Source organism: Lutra lutra, chromosome 10 (genome assembly GCF_902655055.1).
Source record: "Lutra lutra chromosome 10, mLutLut1.2, whole genome shotgun sequence".
NCBI lineage: Eukaryota > Metazoa > Chordata > Mammalia > Carnivora > Mustelidae > Lutra > Lutra lutra.
The window spans coordinates 84485530-84511291 of record NC_062287.1 but is presented as its reverse complement, the minus strand read 5'-3'; the positions used below and the strand labels follow the sequence as shown (position 1 = coordinate 84511291).

At 34.7% G+C, this 25762-nt stretch overlaps 1 protein-coding gene across 1 annotated transcript in view; it reads right to left on the bottom strand.

Annotated features, from left to right (window-relative positions):
* The window catches only part of ELP4 (elongator acetyltransferase complex subunit 4), a 253972-nt gene that overhangs the window by 198594 nt on the left and 29616 nt on the right, over window positions 1–25762 (bottom strand). The window contains exon 3 of the mRNA XM_047692860.1: window positions 21823–21944. Within this exon, the coding sequence (XP_047548816.1) occupies window positions 21823–21944 (122 nt within the window). The remainder of the gene's footprint in view (window positions 1–21822; window positions 21945–25762) is intronic.

Genomic DNA, 25762 nt, shown 5'->3' with positions numbered 1-25762 from the left:
AAATTAAATAATTTACTTTCAATATGACCCAACAATTCATCTCCTGAGTATTTACCTAAAAGAAATAACAACATATGCTCATACAGAGGTGTGTAGATAGCAACTTCATTTAGTAGTCAAAAAGTAGAAACTAATCAAATGTCCATCAATTAATGGATGGCTAATAAAAGCAGCAAAAGGAATCAATTCTATTGACACACACAGATACATGGTTAATCTGAAAAGCATTATGTTAAGTGAAAGAAGCCAGATACAAAATACTATATACCACATGATCCAAAATATATGAAATTCTAGGAAAGGCAAATTATAGAGATGGTAAACTGATTGGGGCCAAATGGTATGAAGGGGCCAGGCAGGAAGAGGAGATTAACTGCAAAGAGGCACAATTCTGAGGGGATGGAAAGGTTCTATATTATGATTGTGGTGGTTACACAACTGTATACATTTATTATGACTTAATCAAATTGTACATAAAATTGGTAAATTTTATTATATATAAACTATATGCCAAGAAAGCTAATGAAAAAGGCCATAAGCACAAAACAAAGAGAGTTGATTACATATATATGTATGTATGTATTTTTTGTTTAGAAAAATTCACATCAAATCCCAAAAAGCAGTTAACCTACTGAAGGTGGGAGATGGGGTTAAATGGAATTTGGGGCATGTGAGCTGAGCTTTACTTATGATGTAACCTGTAGAAAAGAGAATGTATACTAATGGTGAATTACTTACATGATCATAATTTAATTTAAAAAATCAAAGTTTTAAACATTTATGGAGCAGATGACATCGTATTTCAAACTGGAAAGATGTATGAAGAATTAAACCAGTTGAATGGAAAAAAGACCCACTAAAAAGATTGTCATGCCCTTTCATAATTTGATGGATAAAGATAAAAGCCTGAAAGCTTTAAAAGAGAGGAAAATATACTACTCACTAATGAAAAAGAAATAGATTAGCACCAGATACCTTAGCAACCCTGGATTTTAGAAGACAATGGAACAATGTCTTCAAAGTATGAGGCAAACTGTTACTGAAATTTCCACTGAGTGGACACCTGGGTGGCTCAGTTGGTTAAGCATCTGCTTTAATTTTGTTTTTAAAAAGATTTTTTTAATTTATTTGACAGAGACACAGTGAGAGAGAGAACACAAGCAGCGGCAGTGGAAGAGGAAGAAGCAGGCTTCCTACTGAGCAGGGAGCCCCCTGCAGGCCCAACCCAGGACCCTGGGATCATGACTTGAGCCAAAGGCAGATATTAATGACTGAGCACTGAGCCATCCAGGCGCTCCCCAAGCATCTGCTTTATACTCAGGTCTTGATCTCAGGGTCCTGGGATACAGCCCCCATCGCACTGGGTTCCCTGCTCAGTGGGGAGTCTGTTTATCCCTCTCCTTCTGCACCGCCCACCCCCAGCTAGTGCATGCGCTCTCTCTTTCTATCTCAAATAAATAAAATCTTAAAAAAAAAAATTTCCATTGACGAAAATTATCTATTAAGTGTAAACACAAAATACAGTCATTTTTTAAAAGCATATAATATTTCAAAAGCTTACCTACCACAAACTTTTCTTTTTAAAAGTATTTGAATTGTGGGGCGCCTGGGTGGCTCAGTGAGTTAAGCCTCTGCCTTATGCTCGGGTCATGATCTCAGGGTCCTGGGATCGAGCCCCGCACTGGACTCTCTGCTCAGCGGGGAGCCTGCTTCCGCCCCCCTCTCTCTGCCTGCTGCTCTTCCTACTTGTGATCTCTCTGTCAAATAAATAAAATATTAAAAAAAAAAGTAGCTGAATTGTATTTCCCTGATGCCAAGTGATGTGGAGCACTTTTTCATGTGTCTGTTGGCCATCTGGATATCTTCTTTGCTGAAATGTCTGTTCATGTCTTCTGCCTGCTCATTTCTTGATTGGATTATTTGTTCATTGGGTGTTGAATCTGATAAGTTCTTTATAGATTTTAGATATAAATTTTGTAACCCTTTATCTGATGTCATTTGCGACTACCTTCTCTCATTTTGTCAGTTATCTTTGGTTTTGTTGACTGTTTCATTTGCTGTGCAAAAGCTTTTGATCTTTTTTTTTTTTAAAGATTTTATTTATTTATTTGACAGACAGAGATCACAAGCAGGCAGAGAGAGAGGAGGAAGCAGGCTCCCTGCTGAGCAGAGAGCCCGATGCGGGGCTCGATCCCAGGACCCTGAGATCATGACCTGAGCCGAAGGCAGCGGCTTAACCCACTGAGCCACCCAGGCGCCCCAAAGCTTTTGATCTTGATGAAGTTCTAATAGTACATTTTTGCCCTTGCTTCCCTTGTCTTTGGTGATGTTTCTAGGAAGAAGTTGCTGTGGCTGAGGTCAAAGAGGTTGCTGCCTGTGTTCTCCTCAAGGATTTTGATGGATTCCTGTCTCACATTGAGGTCTTTCATCCATTTGGAGTCTATTTTTGTGTGTGGTGTAAGGAAATGGTCCAGTTTCATTCTTCTGCATGTGGCTGTCCAGTTTTCCCAACACCATTTGTTGAAGAGACTGTCTTATTTCCATTGGACATTCTTTCCTGCTTTGTGGAAGATGAGTTGACCATAGAGTTGAAGGTCCATTTCTGGGGTCTCTATTCTGTTCCATTGATCTATGTGTCTGTTTTTGTGCCAGTGCCATACTGTCTTGATGATGACCGCTTTGTAATAGAGCTTGAAGTCCGGAATTGTGATGCCACCAACTTTGGCTTTCTTTTTCAACATTCCTCTGGCTATTCGGGGTCTTTTCTGGTTCCATATAAATTTTGGGATTATTTGTTCCATTTCTTTGGAAAAAATAAAAGGTATTTTGATAGGAATTGCATTAAATGTGTAGATTGCTTTAGGTAGCACAGAAATTTTCACAATATTTGTTCTTACAATCCATGAGCATAAGTCAATCAGAGAAAGACAATTATCATGTGATCTCTCTGATATGAGGAATTTGAAAGGCAGGGCGGGGGGGTTGTGGGGGGTAGGGAAGGGAAAAATGAAACAAAATGGGATCAGGAGGGAGACAAACCATAAGAGACTCTTAATCTCACAAAACAAACTGAGGGTTGCTCGGGGGTGGGGGTGTAAGGATAGGGTGGCTGGGTTATGGACATTGGGGAGGGTATGTGCTATGGTGAGTGCTGTGAAATGTGTAAGCCTGATGATTCACAGATCTGTACCCCTGGGGCAAACAATACATTGTATGTTAATAAAAATAATTTAAAAAAAAAAGAGTATTTGAAGATATAATTCAGCCATTAAAAAAGGAAGCCAAAAAGGAGGTAGAAATCATAAAAAACAATAAACTGGTAACGCCTTAATAGTAAAATGAAGATCTATATATCTTCTTTCAACCAGAAAATTAAAAGGTAATTTTATTTTACATATCTATGAGAATGGCTGTCATCAAAATACAAGAGATTTGGGACCTGGGTGGCTCAGTTGGCTAAGCATCTGCCTTCAGCTCAGGTCATGATTCCAGGGTCCTGGTATGGAGAGCCCCACACTGGGATCCATACTCAGTAGAGAGCCCGCTTCTCCCTCTCCCCCTGCCTGTTGTTCCCCCTGCTTGTTCTTTCTCTCTCTGTCAAATCAATAAATAAAATATTTTTAAAAATACAAGAGCTAAAAGTTGGTGAGGATGTGGAGAAATGGGGACCACTGTGCACTGCTGGTGGAAATGTAAATTGGTATAGCTACTATGGAAAATACAGAGGTTCTTCAAAATGTTAAAAAGGAACTACCATATGATTTAGCAATTTCACTTCTGAAAGTGTGTATCTGAAATAATGTTACTATCATTGAAGACAGATTTGCACCCCCACGATCCCTGCAGCCTTCTTTACAACACCCAACACATGGAAACAACCTGTGTCCACTCACAGAAGACTGATGAAAATGTGGTATATATACACAATAGAATAGTATGTGACAATAAAAAAGAAGGGAAATCTTGCCATTGGTGACAACATGAATAAATCTTGTAAGCATTATGCTAAGCAAAATTAGTCAGATAGAGAAAGGCAAATAATGTATGATCTCACTTATATGAGGAATCTAGAACAGAGAGCAGATTGATGGTTGCCAGAGGTGAGGGTGGAATAAATGGTTCACTGTGGTCAAAACGTACAAACTTCCAATTATAAGATAAGTAAGTCATGGGGATGGAATGTGCACCATGGGGACTAGAGTTAACAATACTGTGTTGCTGGGGCACCCTACTGACTCAGTGAGAAGAACACACCCCTCTTAATCAAGGAGTTGTAAGTTTGAACCACATTTGTTGTAGAGATTACATACATAAATAAAACTTAAAAAATATACTGTATTGTATATTTGAGAGTTGCTAAGGAATAGATCTTAAAATTCTCATCACAAGGGAAAAAAGCTTGTAATAAGTGAGGTGATGGGTGTTAGCTAAACTTATCATAGTGATCATTCTGTAGTATATACATATATCAAATCATTATTTTGTATACACATTAAACCAACACAATGTTACATGTCAATTCTGTCTTTAATAAAACTGGGGGGAAAAAAGAAATGCTGGTACTGGTAAAAGAATAAAAGCATAACAAGAACATGAAAAGCTAAACATGAAGAAAAGGAAGGAACTAAAAATGTGACATGAAACTAAGGAACTGAGGGAATGTAAGAAATTATTCCTGTTCTCTTCTAGAAGTTCATTTTAGTGACATAAGATGGCATTTCATTTCTAAGAAGTCCATTATATGATCTGATTCAGTAAAATATTTATCTAATTTGATAATTAAAATGATGTGTTTCAACTTGTAAAATAAACTTACAGAGTATTGAAGATTCAATTATAGTTATAGAATTTGAGTTGTAATAATTGATAATGTGCAAGTAAGTTAGAGATAACAGGTTGAAGGCAGAAGAGATGGCAAAAGATAGTTGTGATAAGTTTATCTTATATACTGAATTAATAGTACAACGTAAAATGAATCAAAAAATAAAAGGCAGGGCGCCTGGGTGGCTCAGTGGGTTAAGCCTCTGCCTTCCGCTCAGGTCGTGATCTCAGGGTCCTGGGATCGAGGCCCGCATCGGGCTCTCTGCTCAGCGGGGAGCCTGCTTTCTCCTCTCTCTCTCTATGCCTGCCTCTCTGCCTACTTGTGATCTCTCTCTCTCTGTTTCAAATAAATAAATAAAATCTTTAAAAAAAATAAAATAAAAGGCAAAGAGTATAATTTACAATTATAATAGTAACCACTGGAATAACTAAAAATAATTAAATACAACCAATGTTGGGGACTTTTCATAGAGGAAGACTGGAACTATAGATTGTAGATGGTATAGGTGGGGAGAAGTTCACTTTTCACTTAAATTCCTTTATTATTACTTAAATTTTTTGCTATGATCTGCATTATTTTTTGTATTTTTTGTAATAAAGTATATCTCTGAAAATTTAAAATTCAAATGTGTGATAAAAATAAGTATTCAATCCCAGATGCAGTGAAAGAGGTTGTGAGAGAAAAATGTATTTTTTAAATTACAAACAACTATCTTAATCAGTTTTAATATTACCTAAATAGGACTGATAGATTCTGAAAGGTAAATTCCAAAGGTAAATTTCCTTAATTTTCTTGCAGTATAGTAAGGTTATTTACTTGTTAATATACTTATAGTAAGGTTATTTACTTTTTAAAAGTAAATAATGAGGTTCCTTAGAAGAACCTCATTATTGGATTATTTCCCCTTTTTTTATTGTTAGTACTCCAAAAAGATAAGAAAAAATTTCAAACTCTAGAAAAATATATACAATGTCCAGTTCCTGACTGCTCAACTTTAATATCTCCTAACTACAGCAGAATTTTTCCTTAAACGTATTTCTCCTCTTGGTAGCATATTTCCCAAATGAGCAAGATAACACTTGTATATGCTCACTGAAATATACGTTAAGAAATACAATTTAAGAAGCGTATGTTAAGTTCCAGCATCACTGGGACACAGACATATTCCCAAGAACACATCAACACATTAAAAATGGGGATTATTTCTTATTTCTTATTTTTTAAAGATTTTATTTATTTGACAGAGACAGAGAGTGAAAGAGGGAAGACAAGCAGGGGGCGTAAACAAGAGAGAAGCAGGCTTCCCCCACTGAGCAGGGAGCCTGATGCGGGGCTGGATCCCAGGACTCTGGGATCATGACCTGAGCTGAAGGCAGACACGTAACGACTGAGCCACCCAGGTGCTCCATAAATGGGGATTATTTTTAAACTGGTAGCATTATGGTAAATAAGGACAATTAAGATTTGTGATAACTGGGTTTCTGGGAAGTGGGTAATTCAAACACACCAAAACCCAGGTTCAAAATTGAGGTATATATTTAACTGTATTTCATTGATTCTGACTTTTTTTCAGGTTATTATTACTGAAATTGGGATATATTTTACAGGTGATATTATATCAAGCAGATAAAAGGTATCATGTCTACATACGTAAGAAATTGGTTGTTACTCTTGGTGTGTAAGTGGGCAAATGTAATTCTTTTATATCTTGGCCAAGAATCTATATATGGCTCAATTAAGGAAGAATATGAATTCTGGTTTTCCAGAAAACTTCCACTGATACTTTTTGGGAAAACAAAGATAGCCATCTGCAACAGTAATTGCACAATGCATGTCATTGTTTTATTTTTTAATTTTTTATTTCTAGGAATTATTATTTGAGAGAGAGAGGGAGGGAGAGGGCACGTGTGAGGGAGTGTGGGGTTCGAAGCGCAGGTAGGGAAAGGGAGAGAATCTCAAGCAGACCTTACTGAGCCTGGAATCTGAGTTGGAGCTTGAGCTCATGACCCTGAGATGATGAATGGAGATGAAATCAAGAGTTGGATGCTTTCCTGACTGAGCCACCCAGCTGTCCTTGTATGTCATTGTTTTAGAATAACATCTGGGTGCAAGAGTGGAGCACCTTTTAAGAAATGTCACATCATCCGTGTTTTTGATGACACAGAGAATGGTATCATGTGAAAAAACATGAATCATGGAAAACCAGGTATGGTCAATGACTATAAAACAGAAAGTAGTTCATTATAGTAGTAATATGAATGTGAATGAAGGTTCAGAAGTTAAATATTTTGTTCTTTTTTTTATGTACAAGTGTGATATGATTTTAAAAAATACAAATGCCTAAGAAAACTTACAAATAATTAAATAAAAATCCTAAGTTAAAAGACAACATTCTGTTTTAGTTTATTTGGCAGTGTTTTTTCAGTGATACATACAACAGTGTTGCATCTTGTGGTCAGTGGCATCTCAGATTTGATAAAATATGGTATTTCTTTAGAAAATGGACCAAAATTCCTTTAGTATCTGTTTTTAAGGATTCCATCAATATATAAAAAATTTTTAACACAACATGGTATGAATAAATGTTATGGTAGTAATTTACGTAGATAGATCTACGTGAATACTTGGTCAATTTCATTTGTATCGTTCTTTTAGCCAGAAAGCTGAACAAAAATAGCAGAAAATTAAAAACTGACCAATGCAAATTAAGAGTCAGTGGTTTTTAAGTATTGTGAAGTCAAGAACTAAATCCTGGGGCACCTGGATGCCTCAGGTGGTTAAGTGTCTGCCTTCAGATCAGGTCATGATTTCAGAGTCCTGGGATGGAGCCCCTTTCAGGTCTGTCCCCCTGCTCTGTGGGGAATCTACTTCTTCCTCTCTCTTTTGCCCCTTCCTCCACCTTGTGTGTGTGCTCTCTCTCTCTCTAACAAACAACCTTAATAAAAAAAAAAAAAAAGAAGAAGAACTCAATCCAAAGGCAACAGTGTTAGAACGTCCTATATAATTCTCTGACAAAAAAATCCATTATATGAAAATTGTCTTAATGGTTTCAATACTGCTATTCAGAATTCAAGTCAAATTCAAGTCAAAATGAATTATTTAAAGATACGCCAAAATTGATATTTTTTGGGAAAAAAGAATATTCTGATTTTTTTTTTTTTTTTAAATAAGCTCCACGCCCAAAGTGAGGCTTGAACTCATGACCCAAGATCAAGAGTAGCATGCTCTTCTGACTGAGCCAGCTGGGCATCCCGAATATTCTGATACTTTTGTCTTTCAGTGTTCAGAAACGTATTCTGTTAAGAATTTGTATTCAGTATGTTGTTATATTTGTAAGCCCTATATTTTTTGAAATGTGTCATCACCTAACCTGCTCATTGTGACTCCTTGACCCTATCAGAGATGATGACTGCTATAATCTATATTTTTGTTGCAATGTCTGTATCTAATCAAACAAAAAATTTAATTAATGTTTGAATTAAATCTTACAAGATTCTGTCTTACAAGAGAATGCTAGTAATAAGCTTTTAAATATTCAATGATTACAGTTGTAACAGATCACAGATCAAGGTCCTTCCTTGTATTTTTGAAAATCCAGTCTTTGATTTCTTACTTGTGTTGGAGAGTGCACCAACACAACACATTTCATGATTGTTATAACCTTGTTTCCTTAAAGAAAAAATACCAGGTTTTTGGTTCTTTTATGCAATACGGTGCCTACAGTACCCATAGATTTGGTAGGAAGGATTAGGAATAAGTAAAAATAAAAAGCAGGCTTCATAAGGTCTATAGAGAAGATATAGTGTAAAGTATAAAATTTCTCTCTCTTAATCAGATGAATCACTTCAGAAAATTAACATGAAAAAGAAACTGGCACTACCTTTGGACAAAACTGCTTATTCTACTTAAAAAAACCTATATGAAACCAATTATTATAAACTTCCCATACCAAAATATAGTCCAGTAATTAGGTGTATTTATTTTTTTTACCAGAAACATTTATCCTTATCCATAAGATGCTATAAATATATTTCTTCCCTTTTCAATTCATACCATTCTGTGCTTACTGCTATATTATTTTGTGGTCTTTGTTTTGGCAGATGCACAAGCAAAATCTGATTCCAACAGCTTGACCCTTCTCACTTTTTATGTTCTCTAGGGCATAATAAAACCCAAGATACAATCCCTCAGCAGTTAATGAAGCTTAACCTCCCACCCTCTTAATTACCAATGCATTACACCAACTATGGGCATCATACTCCTCTCTAAGCTATTTTACAATTCAGCAGAAGTACTACTGAGCTATTATGTAGCAACATAATCCATGCAGCATGAGAAATCCTTCTTAAAAATAAAATCTTTTGATCCTTGCAGGTTTTGGTAACTGTATAATTAATACTACTTAAGCATTATCCATGTATCAGTAAGTATATTATATTGTATCAGTAAGTATATTACTTTGTTGATTTGGGGGGAGTTGGGGAACATTTATTTTCTGAAAGTTAGAAAGAGAAACAAATTCAAAGATATTATTGACTGATTATCATAATTTGAATACAAAAGAACTCCAAATAACTAGCCTGAGTATCCATCTATTAAAGATATGGTCTCCATATTACCTCCATTCAAATATTTTAAAATATTAAGGGAGAGGTCACTTTAATTGTTAAAAGCATTCAGAAATGTAGATTGCAATGAAGTAAGTCAGAGAGTCTGTGGGTATACAGCTGATGTTACATAAAAAATGTTTTTAAACTTACAGATTTTATGGTTAATAATTAGAGAATGAATTTATATCCATCCATATTTCACATTAAATTCAGTACAGGGGACATCTTGGTAGAATTTTTTAATATATTTTCTCTCTTCAATGTAAAGGGGCAAAATTAATAATATTATAAAAGGATAAAAAATACTTTCACATTGGTATACAATTATTATTTTAATTAAACTCCCCAAATTGAGCTACTGACAAAAATAATGCTTTTCTTTTGGCAACTACATCAATTACATGAATTACAAAAGAGAAAATGAAACCACTAGGATAAGAGCAGTGTTCTCAATGCTGTTGCGTAGATCCTTATCACATTTCTCGTTAACATATAAACCGAAAATATAGTGACAAGACTGAAAGAAAGATCTCTCAATTTTCTTGACTAAGATGGGGGAAGAAGGATAACATGAAGAATAGGTATGTCCCTAGTTACAGAAAGAAAAATAAATGGTGAACAAATGTATCCTTATAACATATTAAAATACATCTTGTGAAAAGTTTTATTTTTAATTTTTTAAAAAAGACTTCATTTACTTATTTTAGAAGGAGACAGAGAGAGAGCACAAGCAGGGGGAGAGCAGAGGGAGAGGGAGGGCAGATCTCAACCAGATCCTGTGCTGAGCATAGAGCCTGATGCTTGATCCCAGGACCCTGAGATCATGATCTGAGCAGATAATCAAGAGCCAGACACTTATCGGACTGAGCCACCAGGGCATCCCCATGAAATGTTTCAAAAAGTAGACTGAATTCTCCACTTAATCATGGGTTTTAACAGGTTTACATAATAAGACCATGTGCAATAATTCCCTTAGTAAATGTTTACTGTATAAGGATGCCTATTAACCTGTCCTCTTAATAAAAAGATATATGAAAATCCTTACTGAGTAAACAGGTTATGAAATAATTACTTGAGTTATAGAAGGATTCTGATATTGGCAAAGGATTTCAACATAATTCCTTTAAGTGTTAAGTGCCCCAACTGAATATAAATTAAGATAATTTCTAAAAACCTGATATAACCAAAACATCTCTAAATATAGTTACTGTAGAAGTTAAGATAGTGACAGTGATCTTAACATAATTATTTATTAAATTGATGTTTGAGAACATAAGATTTTTTAAGCTTTAATTTATTTATTTTAAAGAGAGAGAGCATGAGCGGGGGAAGGGGGGGGAGGGAGAGAATCTCTTGAGCAGACTCCAACTGAATGCAGAACCTGACATGGGGCCAGAGAGGTCACAGAATTTTTACAAGGTTGGAAAAGAAGTATTCTAAAGTTTTGGTATATTTATTGTCAAAGATATCTCAATTAGTAATCAGGTATTATGTTTACTTAAGAGGTCCAGATCAGTTATATTTCCTAGCTCAGGAGCATACAAGTGACTGTTTTTTTTTTTTTTTTTAAGATTTTATTTATTTATTTGACAGAGAGAGACCACAAGCAGGCAGAGAGGCAGGCAGAGAGAGAGGAGGAAGCAGGCTCCCCGCCGAGCAGAGAGCCTGATGCGGGGCTTGATCCCAGGATTCTGAGATCCTGACCTGAGCCGAAGGCAGCGGCTTAACCCACTGAGCCACCCAGGCGCCCCCAAGTGACTGGTTTTATTTGTTTAATATCATATTCTTTTATTTTTCCAAAATCAACCCAGGTAATGGAAGATGTCACAAAAATCCTTAGTATATTTTGGTACAATAAATGAAACTAGATATCACTTTATTTTTACTAAACTTGAAAATTATTTTGTGATGTACATTTGGTGGTAACAGAACAAAAACAATTCTCTTTCTGCTCCCTGAGTACTGAGAAGTAAAGGCATAATATAGGTTTTTAAAAATTCTATAGTATCTTGTTATAATCTGTTTTAAGAAATAGAAAGGTAAGACGTTTCACTTCATAGTCTCAGATGGATCTTCCACTTCCAATTAAGTCTTCAGTTTAATGCCATCGACCCTGTTTTTGAAATCTAGCAGACTTTTAGACACACACACACACACAGTAGTAAAAACTATTTTACGAAACTGGTAAGTGCATTTCAGATATCTCTGATTTCACTAATATAACATGGAAAGATGACTATGGTGAATTAAGGCCATTTTCTGCAACTACCCATCAGTTTCTGATGAATGAAACAAAATTGCAGGAAAGAAACACTGGACCCTGAAAAAATCACCCCAACACTAAATGGAAAGATAGCCTTGTCTTCTTTGGGGTTTTCACACAGTAAAGCTAACCCTTTTTTTTTTTTAAATAATTTTTTTAAAAGATTTTATTTATTTGATAGAGAGTGAGAGAGAGCATGAGATGGGAGAAGGTCTGAGGGAGAAGCAGATTCCCTGGTGCTGGGAGCCCGATGCGGGACTTGATCCCGAGACTCTGGGATCTTAACCTGAGCCGAAGGTAGTTGTCCAATCAACTGAGCCACCCAAGTGCTCTTTTTAAAGAATTTCTTTTTTAAAGATTTTATTTATTTATTTGAGATAGGGAGGGTGAGAGAGCATGAGAGGGGAGAAGAAAGCTATCCTTTTGTATATAATCTTCAAAGACTATTTAATCTATGATCCTTGATGGTGTGCACCTCTCTTCCTTCATGGGATCCCTGAATATTTCATTTAATGAGTTGATTTCATTAATTTGGGGAGCTGATTTAAGAAAGTATGTGTGGGCGTGTTTTAAGTTTTAATGGCTCTGGTTTTCAGAATTTGAAGTCACTTAATTCATCCAAAAGGATTGAATATCTTCTGAATATGCTTCAGAAAAAGCATTCAGAGGACAAATGAATTCCATTTCTAATATTCCCAAGTCTGACTTTGTGTGGCTTCTTTTCAAAGAACGATAAGTGCTATATAACAGTACTAAGATTTTAACATTTGAGCATGACAATAACCATCAAGCATTTACAACCACTCATTTTTTTTTTTTTAATGTGTTCAAAATAAAATTTTGGGAAGTAAATGTGAGGCCTGGAGTATTTTAAGATTCAGAAAGCAAAATTCTTAATTTTTCATTTTTAATTTGGAATTCCAGAATGAGGTAGCCAGGGAATTATCTCTATCTTAATGTGAGAGAATAAGTGACTTGTGCAAGGTCCTGCAACGTCACAGAAATTAAAACCCAAGCCCATATTCCAAATATACTTCATCTTCTGAGGACAAATATCCCATCACAGAGTATGGCATTTTTGCTACATGACTTAGGTTTACTTTTCTGCATGCAAAATTCCTTTCTTATGTTGGTGATGCACAAATATCAACCCCAACTTTGTGTTTATTTTAATGTTATACCAGAAATGGTTCCTTCAAGCTCGTAACAGAGTGGTGGGTTTATTTCCCTTTCTACTTTTATCTTATCTTTCATTTTCTTGTTGGAAAATAAGGCACATGCCATCTTTTAAAAGCTGGCTACAAATGTAGGTCACTGGAAGCAGTATTGAGCCTTTGCATGATTTTTCTTAGTCTTTTTAGTTTGCCAAAGCAGCTCAAACTGTGGCTGCCAGGAGAGAACTCAGAATTTTAAATAAGCTCTCACAAGTAGCCAGGGGGAAAAAGAGAGTGAAACCCTGGGGTCAAACAGCAAATTTCTGGCTCAACTAGCACTTCGGAGTTGTAAGCACTGAAAAGCATATAGATAGCCTACAATTTTCTGAACAAATAAAATGTTGACAAAGAAATGGAAGGAACATAGTCTGACTATAGCTCTGCCTTTAAAGGGCTCTTCAAATATTTGTGTTTAAACTATGAACAGAAGATACACAGTAAAATAAAGTTTTAATAAAAAATATATATATAATGTAGGCTCAGAAAAGTAAAAATAAGTAAAAACGTGTGAGAAGATGTGTTATTTAGAAGGTACTGAGTATGCATGAAACTTGCAAAGTGGAATGGCAGAAGGACCAGAAAATAAATTTTTAAATTATTTATAACATATTTCTTTTGTTCTGAATCATTAAAAAACTATAACTTTTATGATAAGTATAATTAAAAAAAAACATGTTCAGTAGTATATGTGGCCAAACAAGGGACATTTCGTTAGCTTCAATGTTGCAGCTTTCTCAATTTTTGGCAGAACAAGGAGAACAAAGTTGGATCTGAAATATTTTTGTATTCTATTTGCTCAGAAGGAAGAGCCTGTAATCTGATGCTATAACATACTAAGAGCAAACAAACTAACCCCACTCACTGGATTCAGACTTCTAATTCTTGTTCCATGATCAATTAGTAAAACATGGATGGCAAATACAGACTCAATCTTGACACCAAATTGACCCAAGGAAAGGAAAGGAAAGCTTTCTAATAATAATTCAAGCCGTATACTATTCAGCAAATACTACTTCATCTAATTCTAAATTAACTGGTGTATCTTCTCTCAGTTATAACCAAAAAACAAAACAAAACAAAACAAAAAAAAACCAAAAAACCCAAATAAAGCAAAAGATACAAGATAAAATAAGTAAGATCTTATTAAATGAATTCATTATTTGGGTAACAAACTGATATTTTGGGATACATAAAAAATGCTTCCAAATTATTAGATATTTTTGTTTTTACTTATATAAAGTCCATAAAAGAGAATTCTGAAGATGTTAGTCTAAATTTCCATACTTCATTACTAAGTACCTTATTAATATATTAATTCATCTCATATGACATGGTTTATTTTAAATAAATTGTTACTTATTCTGTGACTTAAGGGTTATTATAAAGTAATTAATTTTCAATTATGAAAGATTTTCTCTATAATAAGGGTAGTTTCACCATAATTGATTTTAAATTTGAGCTATTAACTTATTAGTATGTTTGATATTAAAAAATATATACTGCAAGCCTTTAGTAAACATCAAGGCAGTTACATTCCTGCTCATAACCATGTACTTACCTTAGGTACTATTAAAAAGTAAAACTTCTAAACTCCTTAAAAGCATCCTCAGCTCCCACTTTGTTCTGTGTTTGATGCTGGACAATATGTAATGTATATAACAAATAACTCAAAAAGTTAATGCTGTAAGTCAGGAACTAACCCTTTGCTCTAGATATTAGATATCTCTTCCTGCATGAATATTACCTACCTGGTATGTCATCTCTAAAAATATTCGAATTAACTTTTAAAACTCACCTTAGTATATTATGAAATAACATTTAAATTTACTTCTAAAAATCAGGTTACTTTCTTTAATTCTGTAAATATTAACATACATTGTTTAAAATTATGAAAAAGATAATAGAAAAACAGCACTTTCAAGTTCTAAGGAAATTGTGGATGTTTGCGTATATAATTTTTTATTTCTAAAAATATCAGCCTATCTACTGATAAATGCTTAAATATTCTAACATAAAAATACAATTTTCGCTATTTTAGAAAACATTGCAAGGAAAATTTTCAGAGAATACTTATCACTGTATTTGAGATGATCAAGAACATTCTTTTAGATAAAAAGTTAACTGAAAAATACTCCAGCTTTTTAAAAGCTTTAACAACATCATGTATATTGTTCTATAGGATTTTCTAAGGGGTGTAATTTTTCAGTGTTACATCTTAATGCTGACTTCCTGAAGGAGCTTTGACTACAATAGGCATGAATATGTTTTCAAAGGATGATGGATAAATTGCTGGGTGGTTATATAATATATCTTAGGCAGCTGATGGGGCTTTTTATCCTTTACTTGTCTTTTAGTTATACACAGTTTTAAGATAATTATGGTCTATAAGATTGTCTTTTCCCTCTTCTTGTACCAGCAATATTTGCCTTGGTTATAGGTTCCAGAAATCCCCAATCATACATCATAAAATTAAAAATAAACAATTATAGCCCCCCCCACCCCCATGTTGTATCTCTAAACACTGTTAATGCCTTGGTTTTGGTCATTCATTGTTGGGCTGTTTAATACAAATGACTCTAATATAACTCTAATTGAGTTGGGAACACTGAAATTGGCTGCATAATATGCAGAAAAAACTATTATCTATATTAGTCCTTAACATCTCATTTTAATCTCATTTTAAATTACACAAAATATTTTATTTTTCTCTGAGGGATGTTAAAAACTTTGTCTACCCACTGGTATTATGAGAATTTAAATAATTATAATTTTTACAGCCATAATTTTTAAATTCAGTCTATTTTGAACTTGTGAAAACTAAGTGGACCACATTAAATGTATATAGGTTAAAAACAATACTTTTTGTGCTTTCTTAATAGAAAAATGAGAATGGAATATTATTCTTTTAAATTAAATTGTTTTATTGTTACAAAATAAAAAGGAAAGAAATATGAAAGAAATATGAAATTTTAAGAATTATGAATTTAAGAAATATTACTGATGAGTGAAAGTTCTGTTAACTCAAAAACTAGATAGGGGTGGGCACCTGGGTGGCTCAGTTGGTTAAGCCACTGGCTTTGGCTCAGGTCATGATCCCAGAGTCCTGGGATCAAGTCCCATATCAGGCTTCCCCTGCTCTGCAAAGAGCCTGCTTCTCCCTCCCCTTCTGCCTGCCACTCCCCCTGCTTGTGTACTTGTGCTCTCTCTGTCAAATAAATAAAATCTTAAAAACAAAACAAAACAAAACAAAAAACCCAGATAGGGGCATCTGAGTGGCTCAGTTGGCCAAGCAACTGCCTTCGGCTCAGGTCATGATCCCAGAGTCCCGGGGGGAGTCTGCTTCTCCCTCTCATGCTGTTTTTCTCTCTCTCTCCCATTCTCTCTCTCGGAAAAAAAAAAAAAAAAAAAAAAAAAAAGATACATTTTCAGAGAAGAGCTATATGAAATGCAAGTACATAAGTAAAGTAAACCTAAAATAAAAAACTGTTCTGGGCTACTCCTTATAAATACAAGAATGAAAATATGCTTAAGATCATTAGGTTTTTGTAGATGCATTTTAATGTCTTTGATAATATATTAAGTACACAAGATTGGGTAAAACTGATTGGATGGCATTAGAAAACATTCTTCATAAAACCACCTAAGCTGCTTCAAAGGACATACTGGACCAGAAGGACTTAATAGATACATTCAGACCATCCCATCCTAAAGCATCACATATACATTCTTTTCAAGTGCACATAAGACATTCTCCAGAATAGATCACATATTAGATCATAAATCAGGCCTCAACAAACAAAAAAAGACTGAAATCATATGCACCTTTTCTGACCAAAATGCTATAAATGCTATAAAACTAGTAGTCAACCACAAGAAAAAAAAAACTAGCAAGACCACAAACACATGAAGGTTAAACAACGTGCTACTAAACAATGAATGTGTCAACCAGGAAATCAAAGAAGAAATTAAAAAATATATGGAAACAAATGAAAGTGAAAACGCAATGATCCCAAACCCCTGCAAGGCAGCAAAAGCAGTCCTAAGAGGGAAGTATGTAGCAACACAAACCTACCTCAAGAAAAAAAATCTTAAATAAACAATCTAACCTTACACTTAAAAGACTTAAAGACAAAACAAAACAAAATAAGAAATGAGGCCAAAAGCCAACAGAATGAAGGAAATAATAAAGATCTGAGCAGAAATAAATGATAGAGAAATGAAAAAAAAACAGATTAAGAAAAACAGGAGTTACTAATTTGAAAAATTAAAAAAAAATTGGTAAGCCTCTAGCAAGACCTATCAAAAAGAAAAGAAAATGGACCCAAATAAATAAAAACACAAGTGAGAGTGTCTCTAACCCCCATGTTGTTCAAAGGTCAATATCACAAAATACAATTAATTATAAGAGATTATTATGAAAAACTATACACCAACAAATTAGACAAACTGAAAGAAATGGATAAATTCCTAGACACATATAAACTACCAAAACTGAAATTGGAAGAAATAGAAAACTTGAACAGAACAATAACCAGCAGAGAAATTGAGTCAGTAATCAAAAACTTCCAACAAATAAAAGATAAGGAGCACTATGATCTTTTATATGTCTATTACCCAGAAAAAATTAAAAATTCATTACAGTAACACAACTCTTTCTTTCCCTTTTACTTAATTGTGAACAACTCACATCTGAAAAAATTAAAAATTTAAATAGAACTGATAAATCCTGTCCCATTTGACTGGTATATCTCAATAAAGCAAATGTGAAAATTTTTATGTCCATTCACATACTGCATATAACACTAATTGTAAAGATTATTAAATTGGAAAGAAATGTGTTTAACATGTTACGTCTTTTCAGACAAGTTTAAAATGTACTTAAATTTAAATATGAATTTTTGTTACAGAAAAACTATCATAAGGTTGTTGATAAATATTTTGAACATGAAACATTGCATTCAGATAAAACTCTGTGAGAACTGGAATAGAAAATATGAATTCAAGGCAAAGATGATTGATGTAAAATTTCCAGATGTTAAAAAAGAGCTCGCTTATGTACATATATTTCTAGAAATAATGGTACTGACATCAAATTGTGATGTTATTTAGATTCAGTTGGATACACTTAGAAGACTGATTTAAAAGTATTTAACTAAAAATACAGTATTTATAGGGGCCCCTGGGTGGCTCAGTCAGTTGAGCGGCTGATTCTTAATTTCAGCTCAGGTCATGATCTCAGGGTCCTGTGATTGAGCCTCGTACTCAGAAGGAAGTCTGCTTGAGATTCTCTCTCACTCTCCTCTCCCCCCATGCGCATTCATGCACATGCACATTTTGAACAAAATTTACAATAACATCTTTTACAACTAAACAATCTCATAACTGCAATTTTTAGATAACTTTGTGTACAAACAGATACATAATTAAAAAAATTTTTTTATAAGTGTGAAAGCAAAAAGGTGAAAAGATTACTGTACTTTACTATCTGTACAATTGGCCAAGATATAGAATGTGAGGTGATAATCATTCAATTCAGGTTAATAATAAATGTGAAATTCCTCATGTAGGTTTTAAATGTGATCTTTGTATTTTTAGTAAAATTGTATCAGTCAGAGTTCTCCAGAGAAACAGTCCCAATAGGATATGTATATATACATATGTGTACATATATTGCCTTGTTTTATACAAAATTATTTATATAAATAACTATATGTACATATTATATATGTAATTGTAGTTTAATACAAAAAAGATTTATTATTTATTATTAAAAAAAAGGGGATTGGCTAATAGTATTAGGGAAGCTGACAAATCCCCAGGTCTGCAGGATGAGTCAGCAAGCAAAAGACCCAGGAAAGCTGATGGTGTAGTTCTCATCCAAATGTTGGCAGGCTTAAGAATCAGGAAGAACTGATTTTTTAGTCTGAATCAAAGGCAGGAAAAAGCTGATGTTCAGATTTGAAGGCAGTCAGTCAGAAGGAATTCGTTCTTAGCTGAGGGAGGGTTAGTCTTTTAGATCTCTTTGTACCTTCTACTGATTTGATGAGGCCCACTCACATTAGGGATGGCAATCTGCTTTACTTCATTTACCAATTTAAATTAAGTATTTTTTAAAAATTTTGTTTATTTATTTAAGAGAGAGAGCATGAGCAGGGGAGAGGGGCACAGAAAGAGGAAGTGGCAGACTCCCTGCTCAGCAGGGAGCCTGATGTGGGGCTTAATCCCAGGACCCTGGGATCATGACCTGAGCCGAAAGCGGATGCTTAATCGATAAGCTACTCAGGCGCCCCTACCAATTTAAATATCAATCTCATCCAGAAACACCCTCATAAGAGTACTTAGGATAATGTTTGATCAAATATCTGGGAACCTTGTGGCCCAGTCAAGTGGACACATAAAATTAACCATTACAAGTCCACCCCTTGTCAACTTGGCACCAAACATATTTCCTTAATCTATACTTAAGCTCCAGATGAAGACGATATGTCATAATGCCACATTCCTAGATGAGTCTCCTAATGCTGTCTTAACCTGGGTTCCTTTTTACTGCACTACAGCCTAGAAACTTTGCATGTATAATGCCAGGGAAGTTACAGAACTCCCTTTGTATATTCTGGATCTTTCTGGCACCACTGTCCTTTATTATTTGATGCCTGATGTCTTGAAAACTGTTGTTTATTTTGCCCTGTTTTTTAGTTGGTTCAGGGATAAAGAGAAATCTGATCCTCATTAACATATCTTGGTCAAAAGTGCAACTTTTTAAAAGTCTACTTTTTTTACTCTAATTTTATAGATTTTTTACAGTATCATAAAATTGTTCCATGAATAAATATTTGCAGAACCTAACTACTTACATAAATGACTAGATGTTTTAAGAAATCCTAATTTATAACCTCACTCCTTCACATAATTCAACGGAGGACAAGGAAAGTACCTTGAGATTTTTAATATTAACTTGTACAAATTCACGGTACCTAGGAAAGGTGTTAGGGATTAGTTTTCAAATAAAAAGTATAATTCTCTAAAGCAAAATGTGTTGGTATATTGATTAAATTTTAACATCAGTTGCCTAGGTTGCAGGGACAAGAAGGAAGAATAAAACACTTTATTTTGAAAAGAATATATAGTTGATTATTTAACCACACAAGGTTGAACTACACAGATCTACTTATATGTGAATATTTTATGATAAATATAGTACTGTAAATGTATTTTCTCTTACGATTTTCTCAAGAACATTGTCCTTTCTCTAATTCACTTTATTGTAGGAATATAGTATATAATACATATAACATACAAAATATGTATTAATAGACCGTTTATGTTGTTAGTAAGGCTTTCGGTCAATATTAGGTGGAAATACTATTTTGGGGGAATCAAAAGTTATATGTGGATTTTTAACTGTGCAGGGGATCAGTGTCTCTAACCCCCATGTTGTTCAAAGGTCAATCCTGCTTCTGTCCTGGCAAAAATTGCCTACATGGCTATAAAGATGTTTGATATAAAATCTTAGTCTCCATACTATGGTGGAATGTGTCGTGAAGAGCTTGTACAGCTTCTTTAGGATGATAATCTTGGCCTTTATTGTTCCTACCAAGCATCGTACTGTCCAGAAATTGATCAGATTAATTAAGACCAGGGAAAAGAAACAAAAGAAGAAATGAAAACATCAAGAAAATATTATAAAAGCCAAAAACCAAAAATAAGAACAATGGAAAACAGGCTCTGCAACCAGAAGAAAATCATTTGGAAAATTATACAAAGATTTCTCCTTTGGATTTTATGACTGTATTACTTAAAAAGCAAAATTACAAAATAAGCAAAAAACCCATATGAAAGAATCGTGTTAGTTTTACCTCAGCATTATATAACTTTTTTATAGTGGGTATAGGAATTTGTTGGTGTCTGCTGAAAGCTATGGTATATTAATACTTATTATGCTACAAATTCTTCATAAATGAATTAGTTGTTTGTTATTTTGCAGGCCATGCACTGAAATGAAAACATCCTATGAGAGAAAATAACTTTAGATTCTATCTTCTATTCCAATAACGGCTTAAGTTGTGTTCCTGTTCTGGACAAAGAAATTAAGAATTTTGGTGTGCCTGGGTGGCTCAGTGGGTTAAGCCTCTGCCTTCAGTTCAGGTCATGGTCTCAGGGCCCTGGGATTGAGACTCGCATCGGGCACTCTGCTCGGCAGGGAGCCTGCGTCCCCCTCTCTCTCTGCCTGCCTCTCTGCCTACTTGTGATCTCTGTCAAATAAATAAATAAAATCTTAAAAAAAAAAAAAAAAGAATTTTAAAACTGAGAATTGTCTTCTCTGAGGTGTAATGTGTGTTTCGGCTTCAAAAAGATAGAATATATCAGTCACATATTTTATTATTATTGCTTGTTACTCGGAAAAGAGTAATTTCTGGTAGTCTCAAAGCAAAATGAGATTAATAAATGAGTATTTCTAATTTCTGTATCTTTCTTCTAATTTATGTCTTTAAGATACTGGTAATAAAATATCAGATAATATGCTGTTGTTTTCCTTTACTTTTTAGAGAGTTATCTTCTTATGATTATAGTAATAACTTTATTTATTATCAGTTTTTAGTAGCTTATTAATATTGTTCCCAATGCCAGTATCAACTTAAAGTTAAAAAAATTGTCCAAGAACACTAATTTAAAAAGTGAAACTACATCTTTTAATAAATTTGATACTTTTCTTTAAGAGAAAAAAAATACATGTATGGTCACATTAGTGAATTTAAATATGGTTTTTAGAAACAAATAACTTGTTTACCTAAAATTTTCATAAAATTTTATTTATATATTTTGTTTAAATATATCTTGTTTATATATACATAAAGCAATATTTTTTCATGAAATGTTCAAAATGTAATATTTTTGCATTTGTATATTCTATACCTGTAAAATATCAGCAGGATCTTCTTTTGCAGATGCAACCAACAAAGTATGCCCATTGATGATTCCTTCTGCCAGGAAATACTTGAAGAGCAAAGAAGAGTAAGTATTATATTTATCCTCTTCTGTAAAAAAGAAAAAAATTATAGTCAGTATCCTACCATATGCCAAGCACACTCAGATGTTTTAACAATTTTCCGCCTTAAAACAAGTATATAAAATGGGGTAATAATTGTCTTCCTAAAAAGTACAGATAGATGGGCTAAGAGACCTATCTGGATAGTCCCTGGGAAGTAAGTACTTTTAATATAGTTTGATTTCAAAATTATTCTCCATCCTCTATTCTGGTATCCACAAAATTTAGAGGGTTACATATGATTATAGAAAAAAAAAAAGACTTTCTTTTTCTGTTTCCTAAGATATTTTTCAGGCATTGCATCTCTAAAATACCTATTCTTACCTACCAACCAGTTTGTAAACTCTCACTTCATTTCTTACATGTCATAATAATTAAGCACTTAAGTGTATGCAGCCTGAAGATTAGTATTTATAAAATTTGTAAAAATAGTATTACTTCTACATTTGTGTTTTAGGTTTTAAATTTAATAGCAATTTAAAATTGAAGACTAATCTGAGAGTTCTTAAATTTGTACTACATGTTTTCCGAATAAACAGTTCTTTGACCTTTTATTATTCCTTCGCCCTCCCTTCTTTCTGAATTTTTATGAAAAAAAAAAAAAAACATATACCAGGTTTCTTTGACAAAATGTGTTAATATTTTTGAGATTTTGTGATATAATATAAACTCAAGTATATCTTTGTTTTCTAATATTATTGATAAGCTACATGCCTACACTTTTGTATCACCTTTCTTTCCTTTAATACTTTGAGACATAAAGAGACAATGGTAGATTTACTGAATTATTTAAAAAAAGAGAAGCCTTTATTAATTTATTCAACAAATATTAATTGAATTCCTATGTCAGGTATTGTTAATATCTGTAAAAACCACACCGTTAAAAAATATTCCTAAGAAAGTTTGGACTTGTGGTAATGTTAACACTGTGCACAAAGCCTCTGTCAGCTTTAAGTATAAAACCTGAATAAAATACCATTAAAAAATAAATATTTAAAGGCACTGCAAAGCAATTAAAAGAAGACATCAACCACAGCAGTTTCCTTTTGAAAGACTGTGATCATGACTTGTAAAAACATTCAGTTTCTGGCCTTTTTTTTTTTTTTTTTTTTTTTTTTTTTTGCGAAAAATGGGGTTCTTAAGCTCCCTTAGCTCTGACAGCTCTAAGTCATATCCCTTCCAGCTTAAGGTGGTAGAATGTAGAGTTCAGTGTTGTCAAAATAGCTGAAACTTTAGGAGAAAAATCCTTGAATTAAGAGTGCTCTGCAAAATTCACCAAATGTGCCCAAATCTGTGGTTGACCACTAAGCTACCAATGCATGAGTGAGAGAAAAAAACAGTAAGTAGGTAAGAGAGAACAGTTTAAGTTGAAAGACAACTAAATCTTGTGAGATTTACATATCTGATGCTCCTCTGAAGGCATGCATTTCCCAATGAGCAGAATCTTGTAATAAAGAAAGTTGAAGTCTTATTGACTTGACGTGGCAGAGGATAAACTTGGCTAAGAACCACAGAAAGCGTAAGCCCCCAAATGTGTGTATAAATTCTATATAAATATTTGGCTCTCTTCTAAGTTCCTAACGGTAAGGGACAGCCCTGTGTGACCAGGTTAAAAAAGCAAAAGCTAAAAGCTGTAAAACTGAGCAGAGATACAGAGATACAATCTGTTGCAAAGTATACGGAAGTGAGAATTAATTTAAAAATCAGGCAAGTTGAGAGGAGTCAAGATGGCGGAGAAGTAGCAGCCTGAGACTACTTCAGGTAGCGGGAGATCAGCTAGATAGCTTATCTAAAGATTGCAAACACCTACAAATCCAACGGGAGATCGAAGAGAAGAAGAACAGCAATTCTAGAAACAGAAAATCAACCACTTTTTGCAAGGTAGGACTGGCGGAGAAGTGAATCCAAAGCGACAGGAAGATAGACCGCAGGGGGAGGGGCCGGCTCCCGGCAAGCGGCGGAGCAACGGAGCAACGGAGCACAAAATCGGGACTTTTAAAAGTCTGTTCCGCTGAGGGACATTGCTCCAGAGGCTTAACCGGGGTGAAGCCCGCGCAGGGTCAGCGTGGCCTCAGGTCCCGCAGGGTCACAGAAGTATCAGGGGTGTCTGAGTGTCGCAGAGCTTACAGGTATTAGAATGGGGAAGCCGGCTACAGAGACAGAGCCAAGGAGTGAGCTCTAAACTCGGGGTTACCTTGAACCGGTCGCAGGCTCGGTCAGCTCGAAGCACGGCTGGAGGCCAGGGTGACGGGAGTAATTGGGCGCTGTTCTCTGAGGGCGCACTGAGGAGTGGGGCCCCAGGCTCTCAGCTCCTCTGGCCCGGAGACTGGGAGGCCGCCATCTTCCTGTCCTCTGGACCTCTACAGAAAGTGCTCAGGGAACAAAAGCTCCAAAAAGCAAACCCGAGCGGATTACTCAGCCCGGCCCCTGGTAAGGGCAGTGCAACTCCGCTGGCGGCAAAGACGCTTGAGAATCACTACAACAGGCCCCTCCCCCAGAAGAGCAACAAGAAATCCAGCCAGGACCAAGTTCACCTACCAAGGAGTGCAGTTTCAATACCAAGGAGAGCAGCGGAATTCCAGAGGAGGAGAAAGCAAAGCCGGACCTCATGGCTTTCTCCCCATGATTCTTTAGCCTTGCAGTTAATTTTTTTTTCTTTTTTAATTTTTTTCTCTTCTTCTGCTAAATTTTTTAAACTTTTACCCTTTTCTTTTTTAACGTTTTTTAACTAGTTTAGCTAATATATTTTTCCTTTTTATATTTTTTCTTTATTCATTTTCTTCTTTTAATGGTTTCATTTTTTTTTTCTTTCTGAACCTCTTTTTATCCCCTTTCTCCCCCCTCACGATTTGGGATCTCTTCTGATTTGGTTAAAGCATATTTTCCTGGGATTGTTGCCAGCCTTCTAGTATTTTACTTGCTCCTTAATATACTCTTATCTGGACAAAATGACAAGGCGGAAAAATTCACCACAAAAAAAAAGAACAAGAGGCAGTACCAAAGGCTAGGGACCTAATCAATACAGACATTGGTAATATGTCAGATCTAGAGTTCAGAATGATGATTCTCAAGGTTCTAGCCGGGCGCGAAAAAGGCATGGAAGATATGAGAGAAACCCTCTCGGGAGATATAAAAGCCCTTTCTGGAGAAATAAAAGAACTAAAATCTAACCAAGTTGAAATCAAAAAAGCTATTAATGAGGTGCAATAAAAAATGGAGGCTCTCACTGCTAGGATAAATGAGGCAGAAGAAAGAATTAGCGATATAGAAGACCAAATGACAGAGAATAATGAAGCTGAGCAAAAGAGGGACAAACAGCTACTGGACCACGAGGGGAGAATTCAAGAGATAAGTGACACCATAAGACGAAACAACATTAGAATAATTGGGATTCTAGAAGAAGAGGAAACAGAGAGGGGAGCAGAAGGTATATTGGAGAGAATTATTGGAGAGAATTTCCCCAATATGGCAAAGGGAACAAGCATCAAAATCCAGGAGGTTCAGAGAACCCCCCTCAAAATCAATAAGAATAGGTCCACACCCATCACCTAATAGTAAAACTTACAAGTCTTAGTGACAAAGAGAAAATCCTGAAAGCAGCCCGGGAAAAGAAGTCTGTAACGTACAATGGTAAAAATATTAGATTGGCAGCAGACTTATCCACAGAGACCTGGAAGGCCAGAAAGAGCTGGCATGATATATTCAGAGTACTAAACGAGAAAAACATGCAGCCAAGAATACTATATACAGCTAGGCTATCATAGAAAATAGAAAGAGAGATTAAAAGCTTCCAGGACAAACAAAAAC